Source organism: Amblyomma maculatum, chromosome 1, assembly GCF_055883805.1.
Source record: "Amblyomma maculatum isolate TAMU_Amacu chromosome 1, ASM5588380v1, whole genome shotgun sequence".
In the NCBI taxonomy this organism is placed as follows: domain Eukaryota; kingdom Metazoa; phylum Arthropoda; class Arachnida; order Ixodida; family Ixodidae; genus Amblyomma; species Amblyomma maculatum.
Window position 1 is genome coordinate 200,204,469 of NC_139344.1, and position 23,102 is coordinate 200,227,570.

The window sequence follows — 23,102 nt, forward strand, 5'->3', positions numbered from 1 at the left end:
CTCAAGACGAAGGTGTTGCCATGGAATGTTTGCTCAGCTGTGACAGCAGAATTTTGTAGCTACTACTACATAAAGGTTGACAACAATGATCAACTTTTTCAAACAAAGTACTTCAGTGGAGTAAGGTTCATGCTTATTCGTCTACACAGTTTTGTTTTCATGATAATGAAATTCTTGTGAAACCGAAAACCGAATAAAACTAACTTGTTCCAGGCGATTTTGTTATTGCGGGATTTAAGTGTATACATAATGGTCGCATTGCCAAAATATACATGAAGACAAAATGCAATATGCCCATATACTATGTAATGCAAGTGCAAGTCGAAGAACCTCAGATGGTTAAAATCAATTCGGAGTCCTCCATTATGGTACACTTCATGGCCCATGTCACTCTGGTATGTCAAACCCCTTGTACCATAGCATACCATATATAAAGCAGAAGTCAAGATGTTACCTCCATATGAAGTACTATAAACATATACTACAAACAAAGGAACAATATGAGAGAAAATAATTATGCAGGCTATGGCAGATAAGCTGGAAAATGTGGAACATGAATTTACAAGCAAAAAAGCACCTTTTGTGTCTTTCCAAAAGTGAATAAATGCTGCAGCAACATGCTCCCCTGGTAGACAACTGCCGTTCCTTGATGTGTCTGGTCATACTCTTCGTATCTCTTCATATAAAGAATAAGCGGTGTCAGAAAGACATGACGCTCTTCAGGTTCAGCACAGTGAAGAGTTCTCATTAAAGCCTGGAAGTAGCATAAAAGATAGAGCAAGCATAACAGACTGTAAGTTGGTACACTTCGTCATGCAGAACAATCAACACAAAGAGCTAACAGCATCTACACGCTACATATTACTAAGGAAGGCAAAAAAAACCAAAGACATGCATCCTACACATAAAGTAGGGGTTCTCGAAATAGGTTCCACAGGCTACTTTTGTAAGTTCTGCAAGCGCACCTGTACTGGACTACCCTTTTCCCCTCACTTTTTCCCCTATCCCACTTCTTGGGATGTGTAAAATGCTGGCGAGAACACAAGTGTTGGGGCATGCATGCGGTGACTGAAAGTGTAGACACAACTGCCAAGTTCGATGAGCCAAGCCAAAACAAAAATATTAGCACATCTCATGATTGGTCGTTTTTCCAGATGTTTCCATGATGTCAGTTGTGCCGAGGTGAGGTTTTGCTGCCCATGAGCCAATTTGCATCAGTACTTACTGGGGTAAAAATAGAAAGACACGGCTATACTGCTTTACCGCAGAAGCAAGATGTAGCAGATAAGCTAATGAAATCCAGGAAAACTGTCACGAGGATCTGAGCACAGCCCAGCCGGCAGAGTACGTGAATGAGATCAAATGCTGGGTTTGTATTAAGAAGCTAATATGAAAGCAAGAAAACAAACATACGCTTAAAAAAAACGGTGCAAAAAGTTTAAAAGGGTCAGAAAACTAACATACGCTTAAAAAAGAAAATGGTGAAAAAAGTTTAAAAGGGTCCATGCAGAAGCAACACATTGTGATGACTTACTGTAATGGAGGCGTGTCATTGGCGGCATGCTTGCACTCCACCCAGCTTAAACAACATACCAACAATTCTCTCTGGTTCAGGTTATGTTAGAAACTTTTCAGTCCGAATTCTCAAATAAATGAGCTTTCCTTTGTTGCCAAAAGCATGCGTGCCCACCAAAGCAACTGAACACGATTAAATTGAAGGAAAGAATGAATTACAACCATCAAGTTAATAAATGTCAGCTGTATATTGCCCTAAAGACACATACACACTGCTCTGCACTTACTGATCGATTCACTGGTCACTAACCATGGTCAAAAACAAATGATTTTTCAGGAGCGCTGCCGCTTCCTTGGTCACAATGAAGCCGTAGCGCTCCCGAAACGTCCTTTGTTTTTGACCGTGGTCCGTGACCAGTGAATTGATCAACCAACCATGATTCCTGACCAGACAGTATGCCGTCGAACCCTAGACTACTCTGCACTTAACAAAAGCGGCCATAACAAACATCTTACTACAGGACAGCCAATCTATGACCAATTCGGTGCACAACTAAAAAAAAAAAAATTGGGGGGGAATGGGGCTTTGAAATGTCTAAAGTACCATATCTGCTCGCATTTAACCAGCACACCTAAGAAAAACCCATGGAATAAAAATCACTGCGTATGACCACCACACTTACCTAAAAGAGGTATGCAAGAACGAGCAGCCACAGCTGTACAAACAGCAAAAATTAAAGAGCACTGCAGAATCTGCATTGGAGTAATGCGAAAGCACGGATGCTGATGTTGGTTGCTTCTGGTTGCTTCTAGTTGCTTAATTCACTTCTTGTTCGTCCATTTTAGTGTTTGGTACTTTCAAATTGCGCACCAATCCCTTCCTATGCCCTTTTTCGGCTCTACTTCCGGTTGCGTGACGTCACATCCACTACGGCACTCAATTTCTCTCTTTCCGCTTTCACTCCCACCTTCCTCCCTTCCCTTACAGCGCGGTTCAGGTGTCCACAAAACAAGTGTGACAGTTACTGCGCCATTTTTGCTGTGAACCAGTTATTATAATTACCTAATTAACTTATTGGCCTAATTATTTTTTTGGACACAACATTATGTCACCCTCTATCGACTGACACCACTCATTAACCACTGCCACTCCTCAATTACTCACAACTGCTGCGGACACGCTCTGCACAGAAATCTGCGAAGATTGTGAAGTAATGCTTTCGCATTATTAATTACATTTACTACAAAAAGATGACCATAACGCTGCCATTACCATCCAGTTATTCAACTACTGCTCTCACTGCCGTCATGCGATGTAGTCATCTTCTGACCCTCCAAGCTATTGCTGATGAAGCATTCCTTGAAACTTTTGCATACCACGTTGGCCAGAATCACATTTCATGCATCTACGATTCATCAGCCCAGCATGGCATTATCTGGCCTCCATGCACACAACACTGGCATGAAGTGTAAAGGCTGTCAGCCATCCACTGTGTGTACAAGCTCCTTATTCGCACCTTGAACACCTTGTTGACGAAGATGTTGTGAAGACGGAGTATGAATGCCATGCTACCAGGTATGATGCGTAAGGTCTGGGCCGTTTTTTACAAAGTGAGCTTTCAGAGCGTCTATGCAATGGCATTGGAAAGAGTCCAAAACCAATACTATCATGACAAAATAGCGCCCGGTCTTTTCTCCCAGGTTATTCTAATCCAATCAGAGACCAGGTCACCATTCACCCAGGAATTCTCATCTGCCCAGACAATCCTGAAGGCAATGGAGCACTTGGCAGCATCTTGCACTTAAGCAAAGCTGCATAAGGGCGCAACCTTGTGCCGTCGGCCGAAGCAGACGTCACACTGCAGACTGCAGTGCAGTTTGGTATTTCTTCCAGTTAGGACCACAAATTTAGAGCCCTTTTTCTCAGGTGTAGTTTTTATCGGCACCTCGAAATATACCGGAGTTTGATTTGCATCTCCTATTTGGGATAACACACAGATGTGTTCCTCCCCGAGGCCAATCACATACCACTGAAAGTTCAGTATACTCCGTTTCATACATCAAGTGCAACACTGCCAGAGCTACAGCTCTTGTTTGCGCTCTCCGCATCCGCGATGAAAAATAATGCCTGTTCTCGAGAGGAAATAATAGTTATTTTGTCTGCAAGCTTAATAAATCTCACATTTGCCGTCAATTTCATAAAGAGCACCTTTTTTTATGGAGAAAGGATCGGATTCAGTGAATTTGTGTTTTGTATGTATTTTTAATTTGTGTCGCGTTTTCGCTGCTCCGCAACCTTGCCAGCTGTGCCACTAGATGGCACTGGCTGTGCCCTCCGCGCTGCGCATCTTTTTGAGAAAATGGTTCTTCGGGGCACATTTTTTCTATAAGATCCGCATTGCGAAGATGTCTAGGCATGCAAAGCAAGCTATTGCAAACGTGTACGCTCGGAATAGAGCCCATTTCCGCATGAACCACTCGGCCACAAAACGAGCACGTAGTGATACGCCTGCTTTTTTCTTGCAGACTACTTGCGTAGCTTTCGCTGCGTTGCACCTGATGTATGAAACGGAGTATAGTTTTTCCTCGTGCGCTTCAGGAAGCCGTTGACACATGGATGTTCGCTTGCTACCAAAAACCTGGCCATAAACCGTGCCAGCCATCCACGGCTTGCTCAAAACTTTTCATGTGGCATGTCCAGTGGTCAGGTCAGCTGGATAGCTTCCACCTGTGTGACCTCTGCAGAAACAGCACGGCTATGACTCCTTTGTTCTTCCATGAATTCGGCAAGCAGCGTCTCGAGCTCAGGGTGCACGTCAGTCTGGCCATGGAATGATCGCCAGTCTGTTTGTTGTCTCGAGAGACTCCTTCTACTGCCAGTCGCGAATGCAGGACTCATCCCCGCCACATATTATTCTTGCGCTAATCTATTGCCGACAGATTTCCGCAACAAATATGATCTGCTCCTTTGCTTTTGCCATGAACAACTGCTGCCGAGAAATATTCACAATGTCTAAGCAAGCTAGCTTTTGTATGTCCGTGAGCCACAAGAAAACCCGTAAAATTGATGGTAGAAAATCGCGATGCAATTGCGGCAATTAGGATGATATCTAACGTTAATAGAACTAAGATGCGTTGCCAAACTCTCCGGGTTCTCCATGCTGCTGAAGCAGCGTGTCACCTTTAACACGAGGTGGCACTGCCATCAAACCAGGCTACAGGTTGCTGCCGAAGCACCAACGCCACGGGCCCAGCCGTCCGGAGGAGCAAGTAGCCTTTCGAAATGTTAACTGGCGTCCCAAATGCCGCACTTGTCGTTATTTATGCTAAAGAAACCAGTCAACTCTGAACCCTGTGTTGCGAGCATGCTACAAAACTGCTGAAGTAACTCGAGTGATGCAGGCGATCGCTGCTGGAAAATGAAACTGGCAGTCATTTTTTTTAAAGAACTTGGTTATATGAGCTTTGTCCCGAAGTGGCATACAAGACATCTACATTAAAGATGGAGATCAGATAATCGCAACTTTCACCCAAGGTCACTAATCAGCTTAGGTCAGTGCAAAGGTATATAACACGTGTCTCTATAGTTTCTACATGCCACCGCATATATATGTTTAAAACGCCAAATTATCAATAACTTCAGAACGCAAATGGCCGAATTTGAGAGAATCAAAGGTTGACCACAAGCAACTACGATATCTGTGGTGTGATTGTTTGGAATAAGCGGATTTTACGAACATCATTAATTTCGTCAATGAGCACGTATAGTGACTTTTATCCACACACAACCTGAGCCGCAAAGTCGACTAACTCCATCAGCTTCATGAGCGTTCTGTTTCTTCCTGCCATAGAAGAGGGAGTTTAGAGAGGAAGACCGACGCAAACAGCTCGAGACACTAACGTCGTCCTTTTTTTTTTTTTTTCGGTATTCACAACTTTCAGTTTTCGTCCCGAACCTATGGCAGCGTCGCAAGCACTTAGTTTCTGATCACTCACGCAGTGCGCTACTGCTAGACACAAATACAGAGATAATTGTGCATTCGTATAGCCTCCTAAATACACAATGATACAAATTATTCACAGCAACTCTCGCACTTACATTTAATTTTTTCTTGCATTCCTAACCTGTTGACTCATTACTCCTCTCGACCAGAAAATTTGCGTAAAAATGCATCCGCTTCACCAAATAAAGCTTTCTCACTCGCACTGTAAACTCTCCAAAAGTGCAGGCTACATCCTATCCATGGTAGCTTCCTGCTCAAAAGCTGATCCACAATCGAACAGAACAGATTTCCAAAGACGTTTTCTGTAGTTTGTCGCTCAACCACTGATGGATTCGATGCCAGTCAGTAGTTCAGTAACGCAGCTTGTAGGGTGCTTGAGAGCTCCAGAAACAATTAAATCAGCGCTTTTCAGTTAGAAGATAAGGACACACTTATTCATACATTTTGCACTTCCTCCATTCTGAGAATAAAATATGCCACAGAGCTGTCTCTGCCGTCACCTTTTGCTATCTTTCGCCAGTGTGTGGTCGATAAACAAAATTGAAGTCCTTTAACGTGGGCCCACCGTCTGTCACAAGCACGTCGAAGTTTAAGGCTGCTTTTTGGAGTGATAGTCCGAATTCACTTTGTTTTTCTTCTCTGTCGGTGCCTTCCCGTCATACTGTTTTTGCTTCCTTGTAGCCGGCTTCAATAGGTAAGAAGACAGGTTAGGAAAAACCTTCGTTACGCATCTTTCAGCGAAGCTTCATTTACACCTCTCGATTTTATCTTCGTAAAAATGACGATCGCACACACGATACTGCCACACCGCTGCCCCTCTTCTAGCGCCACCAAGTGGCCGAATGTCTCGGCGCGTGGGCTGAGCGTTGTCCTCGTCTCTCTCGAGTTTCGCTTCATTAAAAAGGGCAGCTCGGTTGTTCTTCTGTTTGCTACGTGTGCCGGTGACATTTGGTGGAGGTGCTGGGTGAGATCCCATGTACGTTACCCCCGAAGACGTCAGTGACGCTGCCCATCGACGCTCAGACGCCACTCCCGTCCATAAAGCAAGCCGTCGCCTCCAAGGCCTACAACCTGAGTTTGAACCACTGACCACACCGCTGCGAGCCATGACATCTACAACGGGCAGCCAGACAAGTCAGCATTCCAGCAACGCCCCACTGTACGTCCTTCTCGCACCTCGATCACCGCCATCATTCCACGGTGACCGGTTCGAGGATGTCAAAGACTGGTTGGCCAGTTTTGACCGTGTGGCCGCATTCAAGCAATAGGACGATGAGCGGAAGCTAATGAATGTGTACTTTGCGCTGCAAGGCTCGGCTAAGACGTGGTTACGAGGCGTCCTTTGTCAACTGGGCAGCCTTTCGCCGTGAGTTGCTCACAACATTCAGCTCGAGTGCGCGCAAAGAAAACGCAGAGATAGCAATTCGTTCGAGGTCTCGGCAGTCAAATGAGAGTGTGGCCATGTTTGTCGAGGACTACCATGCCCGAAACAACAAAAGTACGGCACCTCCTGCGCAGGGTGAAGAAAGAGTTGCTCGCTGGCCTCATTCGAGACCCTCAAAGAACTGTCGCAGATTTCGGAGAGAACCTACCAGCATAGAATGTTCACTGCAGGAACGTTGTACCCAATACGACCGTCAGGCAAGCGTAGCGGCCACACCCTACTATGTGTCCATGCCAGCAGCCAGGGACGAGGGAGCTTGTGAGGAGCATTGTCCGTGATGAGCTGCAGAACCTCCACTTGGATGCACCACCTGCAGTGAATTACTCTACCAGGGACGACATTCGCGACAAAATCCAGCGAGCGGTGCAGCTACCACCAACACCACAATCAGAGCCATGCATTGTGACGTATAGTGATGTCCTACGTTGATCTGCCCCCGAGCAACATTCATTCCGCCCCGCTGCCAGACCACCTGCGCCCCGTTCAGCAGCAACAAGATATGCTGCCCGTCGAGCGGCAGCAAGACCAGCGTCCCGCTATCAGCAAGGCACACTTGCAACGCACCCCTAACAGACGACCGCTCTGTTATCACTGCGGCGAGCCTGGCCACATTCTTCGCAATTGCCCATACCGGAGAATAGGTTTAAGAGGATTCCTACGAAACGTGCCTCGACCTCGCTATGGCGAAAGACCACAGGAGATTGAGGAATACCTGGCTGTTAACGAGATGCACCCGATGTCACCACAACAGCAGTCACGATCGTCATCCCCGAGGCGTTTTGCGTCACCCAGTCGATACTCCTTCTCTGAGCAATTCAGAGGCACGTCCCCTCGCCAGAAAAACTAAACACGGCGACCTCCGGGGATGAGGCTGCCGCTACGTTTCAGATTAAACAGCCTCCACCCCGACGATCTGATGCGACGGCCCGAGCGGCGACGCCAACGAACTTACCAACGTGCTGCGAACGCATTGTTTCTGGGGAAAGTTTTGTAACCACCGACAGTTGTGATGTGACCGTACTTGTGGATACCGGCGCCGATTTTTCCGTCATGAGCAGCCAGCTAGCCACGACACTCAGTAAGGTTCTGAGGCCTTGGTCTGGGCCAATGATGCGCACTGCCAGTGGCCATGTGATGACGCCGATTGGCATGTGCACTTGCCGCATAGAGATCTGCGGTTTTACTTTCACTGGCACCTTTGCCGTATTACGAGACTGCTGCAAAGATCTGATTCTAGGCATGGATTTTCTTCAAGAGTATGGTGTTGTTATAGACCTTCGGGAGCAGCTCATGGTATTATTTTAAACCAAGCGATCCGTTGATAGCAACACGGACTTTCGAAAAACGATGTTGTGCTTCTCTGACGACCACATAACAATCCCTCTGTGGGCGAGCAAGTTTGTCACAGTCGAATGTATCACAGCACTGGCACGCGTGGCATTGCCGAAGCTAACATGCCACTGCTGCTCACTCTACAAGTTTGTGTAGCTCGGGGCCTTGTCGAACTTGTCCGTGGGCAAGCCGAAGTGCTAGTGACAAACTTCACGTGTGAACCCCAACATTTGACGGAGAACACGACTGTCGCCCATTTTGAAGAACTTGGAGAATGTACAGACCAGTATGCTTTATCCAACTCGTCAGATCTCGACCATGCGACGTCTACAGCCATTCAGACCAATGTGAACCCACACCTCTTGCCCAGTCAGAAACGCTGCATAGAGAATCTTGTCAATTCGTTCCGCGATTGTTTTGCACCAACCTCCAAGGTCCGACAGATGCCACTAACGAAGCACCGAATTATAGTTGCCGACAACCAACGTTCACTATATCAGCGTCCTTACCAGGTGTCTTCAAAAGAATGTGACGCCATCCGCCACCAAGTAACAGAAATGCTCCAGGACGTTATCTGTCGACGAGCCCCTGGGCTTCGCCTGTTCTCCTCGTCGCGAAGAAGGATGGAACCTTGAGGTTCTGCGTGGATTACAGACGCCTCAACAACGTCACAAAAAAAGATGTGTACCCCCTGCCACGCATAGACGACTCCCTTGATCACCTTCGCCATGCCACTTACTTTTCGTCACTTGACCTCCGCAGTGGATATTGGCAAATAGAAGTTGACGAGCGAGACCGTGAGAAGACCGCTTTTATTACGCCGGATAGTTTGTATGAGTTTAAAGTGCTCCCGTTTGGCCTGTGTTCAGCCCCTGCCACATTTCAACGAATGATGGACACCGTACTCTCTGGCCTGAAGTGGCAGTCATGCCTCGTATATCTCAACGACGTTGTGATTTTCTCGGACACGTTCGACGAGCACCTGAAACGTCTGCGCGCTGTGAAACGTCTGCACGCTGCGGCCATCCGATCTGCCGGTCTCTCTCTAAACCCCGAAAAATGCCACTTTGCTTTTAATGAGCTGAAATTTCTTGGCCACACTGTCAGCGCCCGAGGTGTTAGCCCAGACCCAGAAAAGACGGCCGCTGTCGCTTCATGCCCCAAACCAGAAGATAAACGAAGCTTGCGTCGATTTCTCAGCCTCTGCGAGTACTATCGTCGCTTTGTTCACAACTTCTCCAAGATCACTGAGCCTCTGACCCGCCTGACAAAAGACGCCGAACCGTTCGGTTGGGGCCCCGACCAGGAAAAAGCCTTCACGGAACTCAAGTCCCGTCTCCAATGTACGCCTATACTTGACCACTTCTAAAAAGAGAACTGCACACGGATGCCAATAACGTTGGTTTCAGTGCGGTCCTTGTTCAGTGGCAGGACGGTGCAGAATGCGTCACTGCTTACGCCAGTCGCACTTTGTCCCGTTCCGAAGTTAATTATTCAACTACGAAAAAGGAGTGTGTCGCTGTTGTGTGGGCAGTCATGAAATTTCGTCCGTATTTGTATGGTCGTCCGTTTCGTGTCGTGAGCGACCATCACTCCCTGTGTTGGCTGGCAAACCTAAAAGATCCATCGAGTCGGCTTGCTCGATGGAGCCTTCGGTTGCAAGAATTTGATGTTACTATCGTGCACAAGTCCAGCAAGAAACACAGTGATGCTGACTGTCTGTCCCGTGCCCCTACTCCCTGCCACACTGACGGCTCCGACGACGATTCCGCTTTCCTTGGTGTTATCACGACGTCAACCTTAGCCCGAAAGCAGTGGGCCGATTCTGAACTTTTGCCCCTCATCGAATACCTCGAAGGAACAGTGTAATCTCCTCCTCAGCTTTTCAGGCGCGAACTGTCGTCATTTTGCTTGCGCGATGGTGTGCTCGACAAGAAGAACTACGGTCCAACAGAAACTGTTTATTTGCTTGCAGTACCCACCACGCTTCATGACGAAGTTCTTCGTGCGTGCCTTGACGACCTTTCTTCCGGCCAGCTCGGTTTTTCTTGCACATTGGCACGGATACGCCGAAATTACTACTGGTCCAGGATAGCGGCCGTTGTGCACCGCTACGTCCGTACTTCATGTGAGTGCCAGCGGCAGAAGACGCCACCCATTAAGCCAGCTGGGCTCCTGCAGCCTATCGATCCCCCGAAATTCCCATTTCAACAGGTCGGCATGGACTTACTGGGCCCATTCCCCAAGTCCTCCATGGGTAACAGGTATATAGTGGTTGCCACTGACTACCTCAGCCGCTACTGTGAGACCAAGGCCATTCCCCGAGGTACCGCAGAGAAAGTTGCGCACTTCTTCATTCACAACATTGTACTCCGTCACGGTGCCCCTACAGTCGTCTTAACTGACAGGGGAACCTAGTTTACGTCGGCACTCACGAGCGAGGTCCTTTGACTAGTGGCACCACCCACCGCAAGACAACTGCCTATCATCCTCAAACTAATGGACTAACTGAGCGGCTTAACAAGATAATTGCCGATATGATTTCTATGTATGTAGACGACGATCATGGGAACTGGGACCGAATTCTGCCGTATATCGCATTCGCATACAATACTGCGTTCCAGGAAACTACACGCTTCACTCCATTTCATTTGGTCCATGGACGCAAACCTTTGACTATGCTGGATGCCATGCTTCTTCCGGATTCTGCTCCCTCCACTGTCGTGGGGACTGAGCAATTTATTCGTGACGCAGAAGGCGCACGCCAACCTGCCCAACAGCAAATTCGACACCAACAAGTACACGATGCCCAGCGCTACAACCTGCGGCACCGAGAGGTGACTTACACACCTGGCGATCAAGTCTGGGTGTGGAGCACAATACAGTTGCGAGGGCGCTCTGAAAAGCTTCAGCGCCGTTACTTTGGAACCTACGAGGTGCTCCACCACCTCAGCGCGGTGAGCTAAGAGGTGCTACGCCAAGGCGCAGTCCGCTCCTCTCGGCACGCGAAGTCTGAAATATTTCACGTCGCCAGAATGAAGCCATATTACAATCGTTAAACCATTTTAGGGTCCGAACCAGAGCCAGAGACTCCCGTATAACTTGCCCCGCTTTGCGGCATCGGGTCGATGCCTCTTGGAATGGGGGGCAATGCCACACCGCTGCCCATCTTCTAGCGCCACCAAGTGGCCGAATGTCTTGGCGCATGGCTGAGCGTCGTCCTCGTCTCTCTCGAGTTTCGCTTCATTAGAAAGGGCAGCTCGGTTGTTCTTCTGTTTGCTACGTGTGTTGGAGACAATACTTCACAGAAAGCTTCCTGTCAACACTGAAATCACGTGATCCCATATTACACGGAGGCCCGCGTCATGTGGAGCCGAGAGCAAATGCCTCGCAGTCTTGTTGCTCCTGTAACCACTCGCGCAGTCTGAAACGCAGCACGTTGGCATGGTATTTATAGCACCTTCAATTCCGCTTGAAAGCACAGAGAGCATAAACAACAATCAGTGCAGCAACCGCATCACGAGTACACTGCACTCCATATGCTGCACGTGCTGTACGAGTCCAACCACCGATCGGACCAGCCTGGTACAGTCAAACCTCGATATAACGAACACGAATATAACGAATTATTGAATATATCGAACTCTTCCGAAATATTTTTGTCAAACACACGTATTTTTAACTTCCCATAGCGAGCGCGGTTCGGCATAAAACGGATATAACGAACTTCGCGACGCAAAGCACTATCTCATTTTAATAGCAGGAGGTAGGCTTCGTTGCACTACAAGTGTGTTGTGCGGCGCAGCAAACGTTTAGGACTACCTCGCAGGCGCTGACTGCGCAACTTCAGTAACGGCGGCAGTGGCACGATCGAATGTTGCTTTTGCCTTATTGAGTCTTTTGCGTTTTAGTGTTCGCAGCAGCATCGCGGCGTGGCCGTCGTAGTGTGCGTTCGGTGGAGGCTGCGCCGGTGATCGTATCGAGTGTGATGCGTGGGTGTGCATAGTGCTGTGATGGCGGTGAACATAAAAAAATAGAGCAGCACTGACATTAAAGACCAAGCTCGAGATAAAATCAGAGCCTTCAAGACAGTTTACAAGAGGAGACTGACGCTCTTCTCGTGAAGCTTCGTACGAAGCCGGACTTGAAGATCGACCTACTGGGAGCATTAAAGTGGTATAGGACAGCATGAAAGGCGAAACGATTGCCAACTGCTTTCGGCACGCAGGTTTTGTTCCAGCAGAGGTCCGTGCATCAAGTGACGACGGGGACGATCCCGACGAAGCAGAAGCAGAGCTCCGCGAGCTCGATGAGGCCTGGAACAATTTTTCGCGTCTTGTTGGTGATATGCCCGCAACAATGACTGTAGAAGACTTTGTAGGTGGCGACGACATCGCAGCGACCCTGGCTGTACTGACGGACGCTGAAATCGCTGCGGGAGATTTTGAACATCCCGCAGACGAAACTCAGGCTGACCTTGCAGACGATGAAAACATTCCGACTTCACAAGAAGCACTTGCTGCATTGGATTTACTATGCCGCCACTGTAGTGTTATTGAGGGCAGTGGGTTTGCCCTTGAGTGTTAGTAAACTGTAGAACAGGGTGTGATACGAAACGCGATCCACACAAAAATAGCAAGCCGTGATAATGCAGTTCTTTGCACGTAAATAAATGAACATGACCCAAGTTAGCACCCTCCAAGTTAGTGTACCTTTTCTGATTGAATTTTGCTGCTCTTGCATGTATTTTCTACAAAATTTTATGCTATGAATTATGGATACAGCAAACTATTTTCCAATTTTTTAACTGTTCGTTATAACGAGGTTTCACTGTACAACTGCAGCGCCACTCAAAGCAACGAGTAGCTGCAACGCCGCAAAACAGCTCTCAGTTTGGCAACTGACCCTATTTCTATTACTGATGATATCTGCCACAACTATTCGCAATGCACTGCTTTAGTGCGTACCACAGTTTTATTGAATGCCCGACAAGTTTAAACATTTGTTAGTATTGCCGTTTGTTTTTGTAATAATGTTTATTCACGAACATCATAACACTATGGCGATGGTTTTGCTCGACAGCGCGCTAGTCAGAAATGCATCTGCCCTTAGCTGTGGGAAGCTGAACAGACATTTCTTGCCATAAATGGTTTAACGGTGACGCTTTTCACCTGGCTGCAATACTGGCTGTACAGTTTTCATGTGAGAAATAAGTTTTCTAAGTTGGCTCATGTCACATATAACATTAGTGTGGCGAACCTCTGCAGGGAACTTCTGTGGTGTGTTGAGTTTTAACAAGTGTGCCTTTATACACCATTTTACGACCCTTGGAGAAATCGGTTTGACTGGGCTGTTAAGGGGGGAAGTCGTCAACATTTTCCTGTGCTATGAGAGCAGCCCAGCTCCCCAATATGGCAGCACCCTTCACTCCTTTGTAAAATCGTGTATAGGAGCTAAAACGTTTATTTCAGCTACTGTAAATGTATAAATCTAGTATGGCGTGCTCGCCCCACCTTGCCTCTTTTCTCAAAGACCCTTACCCTGAGTTCACATAGAGATGCTCGCCATAAAGCAGCTTATCCAGGAGAGCAGCTGATGAACTAAAAGCTGGAATTAGAACATAAAGCTCACACTATGATGTACTTGTTGTAATATTTAGTTCAACAGAATTAGCGACAGCGCTCTTAGCTCAGCCATTTCTTTTCCATTTGTCGGCAGGTCATTTAGGTGCAACTGCAAATATTCGTGAAAAGATCGAACTTCTCAAATGCGAACAAAATTCATCCTGTGGATTTCACCTGAGTTCAACTGCATGTTGAAGCGTCGCTTCAGAAGTGCAGTTTTGCCTAAATGTGACCGTGATCCTCCATTGCACTTGAGTACCTTTCATTACCTTAAGCAGCACCGTGCGGTAGTGCACTGCCCTATTTTAACTATATTAGAAGGAATTTGGTTAGAGCGTGACCATCTTTAAAAGCAATGTAGTGGGCACTGTTTCCAAACATTTCGTCAAGCCAGACCAAAAATTTAAGAGGGACTGCATACAATGAAGAACTGAAGAATAGCACTGGGTTTCTAGCATCTCATTCAGTGCGACTTCAGGATGATAATGAGCAAACAGTGAGAACTGCATGATACCACACATCCTGCTATACTGAAGTTATGCAAAAAGGTAAAATCCTGCGCTTAACAAGAATTTTTTTTTACGGAATGAGTGAAAAAAAAAGTAACAATAAAAATTAAAGGGTCTCTATGATTTCTCTTAAGAGGAGAATGGTGAACGCCTACCCTTCCTCTCTTATCATTTGTCTCTCATCGTCTGCCTCTTATCGGTGTTCGTTGCAGTACTACATATAATTATAATTGGTGTGCAGGAAAGGAAAGGCGCAGTATCTGTCACACTTTCTCAGGCAAGTGTGCCTGGACGGTAAACCATTGCTCCTGTCACGTGGCGTTCTTTGGCGCACATTCATATGTGGGATTGCAGATGACAGGAACGCTAGACAAGAAAACATCTTGCGGAGCATGACAGACTTCGTGCAGAGATCACGCGCACAACTCTTGCGCACGGGATTTCGTTTCATGAGCCTAGAAAGGCTTTCGCCTTAAAAGGACTCAAGTCCCGAGCCCTGTGTAATAGAACCGGCACGCATGTTAAATGCCACATAAATCTACGCTCATTCCAAACACTGATCTCAGCACCTACTATTAACAGTCACTAAATGATGACAAAAACAGTCTACTACTTTTAGGCACATTTCTATTAAAGCCCTTCTGTTTCAACAGAAAAGAGGCAGCTGAACCATCCTAACTAGCCTGTCACGAACTACGGTAAGAGAGAGCATAGACTAGTTTAGAAGTAAGCTTCTGTCCTAGAAAAAAAAAAGAAAATCCAAGTGTCATCCCCTGCATTCCCATTAACAAGAACTCTCAAAATGCTTGGCTGGCTTAGGACGTCCCTAAACTCGGGTGACATTCACACTAGTGCATGCCAAATTCAATAGCGTTTTTGTAAAACATACAAATCCTGCAGCACATTTCAGTAAAGTATAAAGAATAGTAATGACATCTGAAAATGTGCATATCAAGCACTGCGTGAACTTTCACGCTGCGCTGGCAAGCAGACGCCGTGCGATGTGCTGAAGGCGCCCCTGTCAACAGCACCGCTGGGCAGTGTGCATGTGTGCAGGGGTTTAGAGCCACTCGATAATTTTCAAAGTACTGCAATTCTTTTCCTCGCGCTGCTGCACCATTGACTGGTCAGCATGAGTCACGTGGTGCGTCGCGACCCACTTTCACCATCAAGCTTCCAAACAGTCAGAGCGTGGACGACTTTCACTGCAGTGCATGTGCGGAGGTTGCTGTATTTCGCGTCTGGGTATTGTTACTCGTTTTTTTTTTTCTTGTAAGAAGCATTTAGCGGCAGAATGCCGGGCTACAGCACCTTCAGCTGCAACACATGAGTCCGAAATATTTTCAAGATGAAAGCCTTTCTAAGCTAGCTCGTTTAGCGGAAATGTGTGCGCGTGATTTCTGTGTAGCATCCGTGTGCTTATGTGTCGCTCGCAAACGTGTGAGGAGGATAGTTAGTTATATGGGATTTTTTAAAAAGCGCATAAGCAACACTGGCTATAATGCACCAAACACAAGGTTAGATGACTATGTGAAATGCCTACAGTTATGGTACTCATATTTGGTTTAAAACATTAGCTTTTTTAAGAAATGTACAAAGAGAAAAATTGACGAATGATTGTTCACCTAAAAGCAATGCAGGATGAAATGGAATGTGCTCATAATAAAATACAGTAAAATATCTTTTCCTAAGATCCTCAAGTTGCGGGCCTGAGATTAAAATATGACTGACGGCGAGTTCGTCACCACATATTTCACACACTGGTTTGATTTGCCTTTGTTAAAAAGAAATTATGTGTGATATGAGTATGTCCTACGCGTAGACGATATAAAATAACTTCAAAAAAATCATTCCCGATATCGGCATGATTTCTATTCTCCTACAATTGGTTTTATATAATGTAGCTTGTTGTTTGCTTCATGTTCCCAAGCAGCTTGCCAGCTGGCTTTTAGTTCACTGCGCACTAACTTTACGCAGTCCTTGTGTGGCAAATTCATGCGTTTTATTTTCATGGTTCTTGCTTGTGCAGCACACACATCGGCTCTCTCATTGCCCCTTATCTGAACATGACTGAGAACCCAGTAGAATTTTATATAATGTTTTTGTGATGTGATTTTTAACTGTTGTGTATTATGCTGCCAACCAGCGGCTCACCTGCATTTTTAGAGTTTAATGCAGTGAGGACGCTTAAAGAATCAGTGTAAATAATGCTATTTTTGATGTTCTGATTTCTTATTTTCGCCCCAGCAGGACAAACAGTGTAACGCTCTCCAGTGAAGACTGATGCATAATGAGGTAGTCTTGTTATTGCTTGTGTTTCGTCTTGTACTATTGCACTTCCAACGCAGTCACTCGTTTTTGAACAATCTCTGTAAAATGCAATGTAATTCGTATATTTTTCTTTCAGTGTCAGGAATTCTTGCAGTATGTGCTCATGTGGAGTGTGCATGTTTTGAAATTGTGTTAGTGTGAGGAGAGTATACCACTATGGAAGTGGTTTGTGCCTTGGCGCAATATATTTAGTTTCATTCAGTGCATCCAGATCTCGGCATTTTTCTTCGAAGCGCGAGAGCAACAGCTTAATTGCTTGAGGCTCGTTGAAAATATTTGGGAAGGACATTTTGTGACAATAGAGTAACAGACATGTTTAGGCACAGAATAGATTTTGAAGAGGTATGTGCAAGTTAGTGCAGTTATTCAATCTTCCAAGGCAGGTTCATTCGTTTCCACATAGAGATTGGCTATTGGAGAACCGTAAACCAAGACTATGAACTGGATCTAGCCGTTTTAGGTAGGATGGCCCGGCTGAGCCATATACTATTAACTTAGAGCATATCGGAGAACAATGTGTGAGGAGGAGGTTAAGAATGAAAACGATTGATGGTGATAGGTAATGAATGAAAGTTATAAACAGACATTGATGTAGCTAATGACTAATGCTAATGACTAATAATAAAGATTAATAATGACTTGTATGGACTAGTTTGTCAAACTGCAACTTGTAATGACCGCAACAGGCTGGAAACGAGTAAAAATGCCTTGAGATGAGTGGTAATGACTACAGTGATTAGAAATGACTTGTCATGACTACAAAACGACCAATATGCAAAACGATAACTTGAATGGTCGCAACTGACTGGACATGAGTAAAACTTAGCGATGAGTGATAATAATTATGATTACGGATGACCATCGTGGCTATGAAACGACCAATAAGTCAAATGACTTGAATGACCGCAACAGAGTGGAAACGAGTAACAATGCTTAGAGATGAATGATAATGATTAATGATTTTGATTGCGCCAATAGACATTTAACAAACAAGCCCGAGTGAGCTTGCGTCAAAGTATGCGCGCGCAAGTGCGACGACGTACAGTTGGCATCTGCATCGCCATAAAGATAATCACTCAATGTGATCATTTACGGTGGTGATCGAGAAAGGCAAGAATGTCCAAGTGATTACAATACCACGAAAATCCCAACTGGGTAGCAAGGTGTCGGATTAATCGATATAGCTCTTTGGCAGGACTGGAATCATCTGCATGCAGACCGCTGCTCAGCCTTTCATACAAGCTTACTGTTCACAGTTCGCAAATTCTACTGTTTCTAAAGTAGCTGCGGTACTCTTCAAAGCAATGCACAGGCAAATGCCCATGCTGCTTTCAAAATGTCCTCTGCATTTGACATGAATACTATAGACCTTTTCAAAATTGGCCATTGGGCGCTGCCATATTGGAGACTGGGCTGTGCTCATAACAAAGGAAAAAGCCGCAGATTCTACCCCAACACCTGCTTCACAGCCCAGTCAAACCGGTTTCACTCAGGGTCGTGAAAAGGTCTATAGCCATGCCAGAGGCACGCCTAGAGCAGGTGGAAGCTTCATGGCCGCGCCGGTCATGGCTGCCAGCACGTGATGGGACCTTCGCGGTACTCTAAAAATTATTGAGTGCCTTTAAAGGGGTCTCCGGCGATCCAGTTATCACATTTTCTCTTGCAAGGCAATATAGAACTGGACTGCATTTAGCTATGCCCTTAGCTGGCCTCTCATCAGCTTAATTTGTCAATAACGATGGAGATGGCGGACACTGTACGGGAGCCATGCAATGCAGTGAAGCCAGCCGGCTGCACCCCACCCCCTCCCACCAAACACTCCTGCGTTGCAGATAACTTGCAATCTTACTTTTTAAATATGTTTTTCGATTTTTTATGCATGCTATTAGGTATGTATTTAAAGCAACTGAGCACATCAGCTAACAACTGCCTCTCATTAAAAATTGAATAGTATCTTGTCCACACAAAGACCAATACCTTCCCACGCTGGCAGTTTTTAAGTGTTGACCACCTGCGCTATAAAGCTTCTGACACACTGTAAGGTGTCACAGTTTTTCTCAGGAATCTGCGACATAATAGCTCTCCTATTAAATCTTGCTTCAGTCAAAAAGGGCAGTAATGAAATGAAGGTAACCAGGTGATAGTACTTTTATCTTGGGTTGCTCACACTTACCGTAAAAACCCGAATACAATATGGACCCGCGTATAATACGAGGTGCAATTTGGGGATATCAAATCGGAGAAAAAAAATGTTTTCACCCGCGTATAATGCGAGCGAGGGAAATTTTTCGAAAGCCTTTATTTTCACAGCATTTCACGCTCTTTATTTCATGGTAGGTCATCTATACTTTCAAAATCCTTTGTCAGTCATATCCTCCCATAAGAAGTCGTCTTCCGTCCCGTCGAGTGCATTGGAGATGCTGCATTTCTTAAGAGAGCGGGAAACAAGCTGCTCAAAAATGCTGGCCCAAGCATCCGCGACCCAGCCACAAATGATCGCTGGAGAGGCCCACTTCAGTCGCCCGGAAGCAGTTACTTCGGAGTCTCTCAACCTCAGCCACTCCTGGTAACACCGCTTAACAGCATCCTTAAGTGGTTTGTTAATACAAACGTGTAGCGGCTGTAACAGGGACATCATCCCTCCCGAAATGACGATGAAAACCCTGCTCAACGCATAAAACGACACACTCAAGTTTTGCTTGCTTTAAGGTCACTCCGCGGAATGCCTTTATCCACGGCAATCTCCCTCGCTTTAGCTTGGAGCAGCTCGATGCTTACTGCCAGGTGTGCTGCACGCTGTTCTTGAACGAAGGCAGCGAGATCCTGCTCAATTTCGGGAAACACTCTGTTCTTTCGTCCCCTAAAACTCCTCTTGCCGCTGCACGCAAATCAGGCTTCTTTCTGTTTTCTCCAGCCCCGCAAGCTGACCTCAGTGACGCCGAGCTGCCGCCCAGCCGCACAATTCCAGACGGCCTCGGCAGCGAGGATAACCTTCCTTTCAAAAGGAGATGCAGGTCGAAAAACGCGGGTTTTTTCGAAAATGACCGATTTTTTTGTTTTTACTTGTTTTGTCAAGAATAGTACATTCGAACCCGGATATATCGAATTTTGGTTATATCGAACTCACGGAATATCCCCTTGAAAATCCCATGTAAAAGTATAGGAAAGCCGCGTCATATATCGAACTTAATTTCACCGGCCGTTCACAAACTCCGCACCACGCACTGAAAAGTGTGCATTTCCCAAAGACGATCGCATCACACTTTGGCCGTTTGCCACGTGCCGTTTTCAAGCCATGCGCGGAAGGAATGAGAAGGAACAGTTCGGCGACGGCTGGTCTGGGCAGCGCCGCGCCCATTCCCCAAACGCGCACGCATCTGCAGTTATCGTTTCCCGCGTGCCAACGTATGACATTTGCAAGCCATGTGCGTGGGTGTGCCCATTCTTTTGCGGAGCTATCTCTCTCCTTCAGCACGCGCTACACATGCGCCAAGCCAGCTAAGCCCGTTTTCAGACAGACGTCGGGCGCTTTCTCCAGCGTGTGTTGCGAGCTCTCTGCGCCTCTGTGCGCGGCGGCTGACGTGGCTATGGCGCCTGCGGACGCTAAGAAACGGCAGCTCTCCGTTCTTTTTTTTTTTTTTTTTTTTTGAGAGTTATCCTTTCTTATCGTGCTGTTCGGACGTTAAGCGGCGGCAGATTTTTTTTTTGCAGGAGTCGTTTATCCTGCAATGTATGAATCGACGAAAGCATGCGGTCAGCTGCTGCGATCATGACGCCCGCCCTAAGCGCGGGGTGGCCTGTGCAATCAAGCCATCACAGCTGCCAAGTTCGCTCCCCGCCACCGCAGGAGCTATCAAAAGATAAACGCGCCCGGACGTTATCGCTGCGCAGCATCTTGGCACGCTGCCAAGAAATGAGCTGTTGATGAGACCACCGAAACAGAGTGATGCGCGCCATCGACATGCGAGCAAAAACGCTCGCGATTTCTGCCGCGGCAACACAAACCTTGTTTTGAGCTGCCGCGGTGGCTCGAGCGGCGAGAGGAACGCAGTTCCAACAAGTTTAAAATTTTTCGCTCTGTCGCTGCCGCTCATCGCTGAGATTGCTCAATCATGTGAGCGAGCATGTGTGAGCACGTGAGCGAGCTGGCCTTAACGCATTTTTTTTTTTTTTTTAAATTCTCGGGTGCAAAAGTGGAGGGTGGGTTCATTATGCGAGTGGGTTGATTACGCGACAAATACGGTATCGTTTTTTCGCATTGTAAGTACCGTCACAAGCCGATTTCTGTATATCGAATTATCGATATATCGAACCATTTCGCGATCCCCTTCGACTTCGATATATCCGGGTTCGACTGTATCTCTACCTTCATGAAAATAAAAATCAAAGCTGAGTGTAAACAAGAAATGGGCCGAAATTACATTTAATGAGCACACGGTGGCGGTTAAATGACCGAAAGTATGCTACCTTCGAGCGTCCCGCAGTCGGCATAGCGCAGTTGATCGCCGTTTCGGATCGCGTGAGGAGATCAGCCAAGCCGCATTCTCCCAATCACCACAGTTGCCCGGCGCCTAAAACGCAAGCAATAATAAAAAAAAGCATGCCTATACCGCGTTTTTCGAGCGCTGAGACTGGTTTTTAAATCACGTGGTACGAATCTGGCATCGCCATTGGCCGCCGCGCGTATGCATGTGGCGAAGTCCACTTGCTGGCTCCATGCTACGTCGAGGTGCGTTTCAGAGTGACCATCAGTCGCAACTTTATCTTCGTCATGGATGAAGCACAATCGAACCAGCGCAGTCATCGAGGAGTGAAATACCGTTGTGTTCACAAATATAGAGGATGTCGACGAAAATCGAAGGCAAAGGCTTGTCCAGTAAAAACTCGACCCCAGCAGTTAGGCCTAGCGAACCGACGCTGAAGGATGCCTCCGGGGAATTTGAAGCGGCGTTAGAGTATGCGAGTGCCTCGGAAAAAAAAAAAATTAGGTATTTCTAAGGTGAGTAAAGAGCCTGCGATGAGGCGTCATCTGTCATTACTGATTTGACAACGCTGAAAGTTCTTGCGAGCAGCGCGATTTGCCCAACTTGCCAGCGTTCAGGACTTCCCGTGTCCGGAAACCGGCCACGAAGCGTAGACTCGCTTCGTTCCTTGAACTACTCTGTGAGAACTCTACCTGCCCGCAAAGTGTCCTTTCCACAACATACTCATCGCAGCAAATTGCGGCGTGCAGGGACGCAAGCCGAGATTATGACAGCGGGAGCTCGCATTAAAGCTTCGTCGTCAACGTCAAAGCTGCTGTAGCAGCCCATTCTATAGGAATTGGATACGAGCAGCTAGTGTGATTTTCCTCAATTATTGGACTCCACAAGCCAGTGCATCACAGCTTGGCACATCCGGAGAAATAAAGCAGGAACACATGTACTTGAAGCTGACTGTGGAAGCAAGAGCAAATCGCCGCACACTGAAGAAAAAAAAAAAGCAAGTGTCGAAGTCCACTCGCAAGGGTCGTGAGGGAGCAACATATGCTGCAGGAAGTTTTAGTGCCAGTAGCTGCTTTATGGACAGTTTTCTTCTTTTGTTCCTTATAGGAACTGAAGCCCTCTTTTTTAAATAAACATGTAATTTTAACTTCAAATGCATTTTTCTCAAAATGCAATTTTGAGCAATTTTCAGTTTGCCCTTCTTGTTTTTGGTACTTCTGATGCTCATATCTGAATGAAATTTTGCACACATTTGCTCTGAGGTATGAGGAGTGCCGTTATCTCTTTCAAGAATAAATACTTATCAATTATTTACAAGAAAACAAAATAATTACCACATGGTGGTGTCTTGAATATGTAGACTTGCCAGATTCAAATTTTTCACGTCATTAGCATATTTTATATGTACAGTTGAATCCCGCCACAACGAATACCGCCACAACGAAATTTCCGCGACAACGAATAATTTTTTATTCCCCGCGAGTATCCTATAAGAATTAATGGCCTAAATTTCTCTGCACAACGAACCATTTTTGCAGAGCGTTTCCGCTTCAACGAAATTTTCGCGTTCAAAATCGAAACTGAAACTAGTTTTATTGGCGAGAAGTCCAAGTCAAATCCAAAGCCACATTAAGCATGAAATCACGTGATTGCAGTTCCGCCATTTTGGCTTTGTGTCGTGGTCGCGTTGTTCACTCGCTGCCTTTCTCTTCGACAACGACGAGTTTTCATCCGCAGGACACGATGGCAACGCAAGTGAAAAAACGCAAAACTCTTTCCCTTGAGCAAAAAGCTCAAATAATCGCCCAAGCAGAAAGCGGAAGGAAGAAAGCGGCAATTGCTGAAGACTTCGGAATTCC

General features: G+C 46.4%; 1 protein-coding gene across 2 annotated transcripts in view; it reads right to left on the reverse strand.

Annotated features, from left to right (window-relative positions):
* LOC146205354 (nucleolar protein 9) overlaps nucleotides 1-23,102 on the reverse strand; it is a 56,738-nt gene that overhangs the window by 8,652 nt on the left and 24,984 nt on the right. For both annotated transcript variants that reach the window (XM_084590011.1, XM_084590010.1), the window contains one exon: nucleotides 578-754. In XM_084590011.1, coding sequence (XP_084446137.1) covers nucleotides 578-754 — 177 coding nt within the window. The remainder of the gene's footprint in view (nucleotides 1-577; nucleotides 755-23,102) is intronic.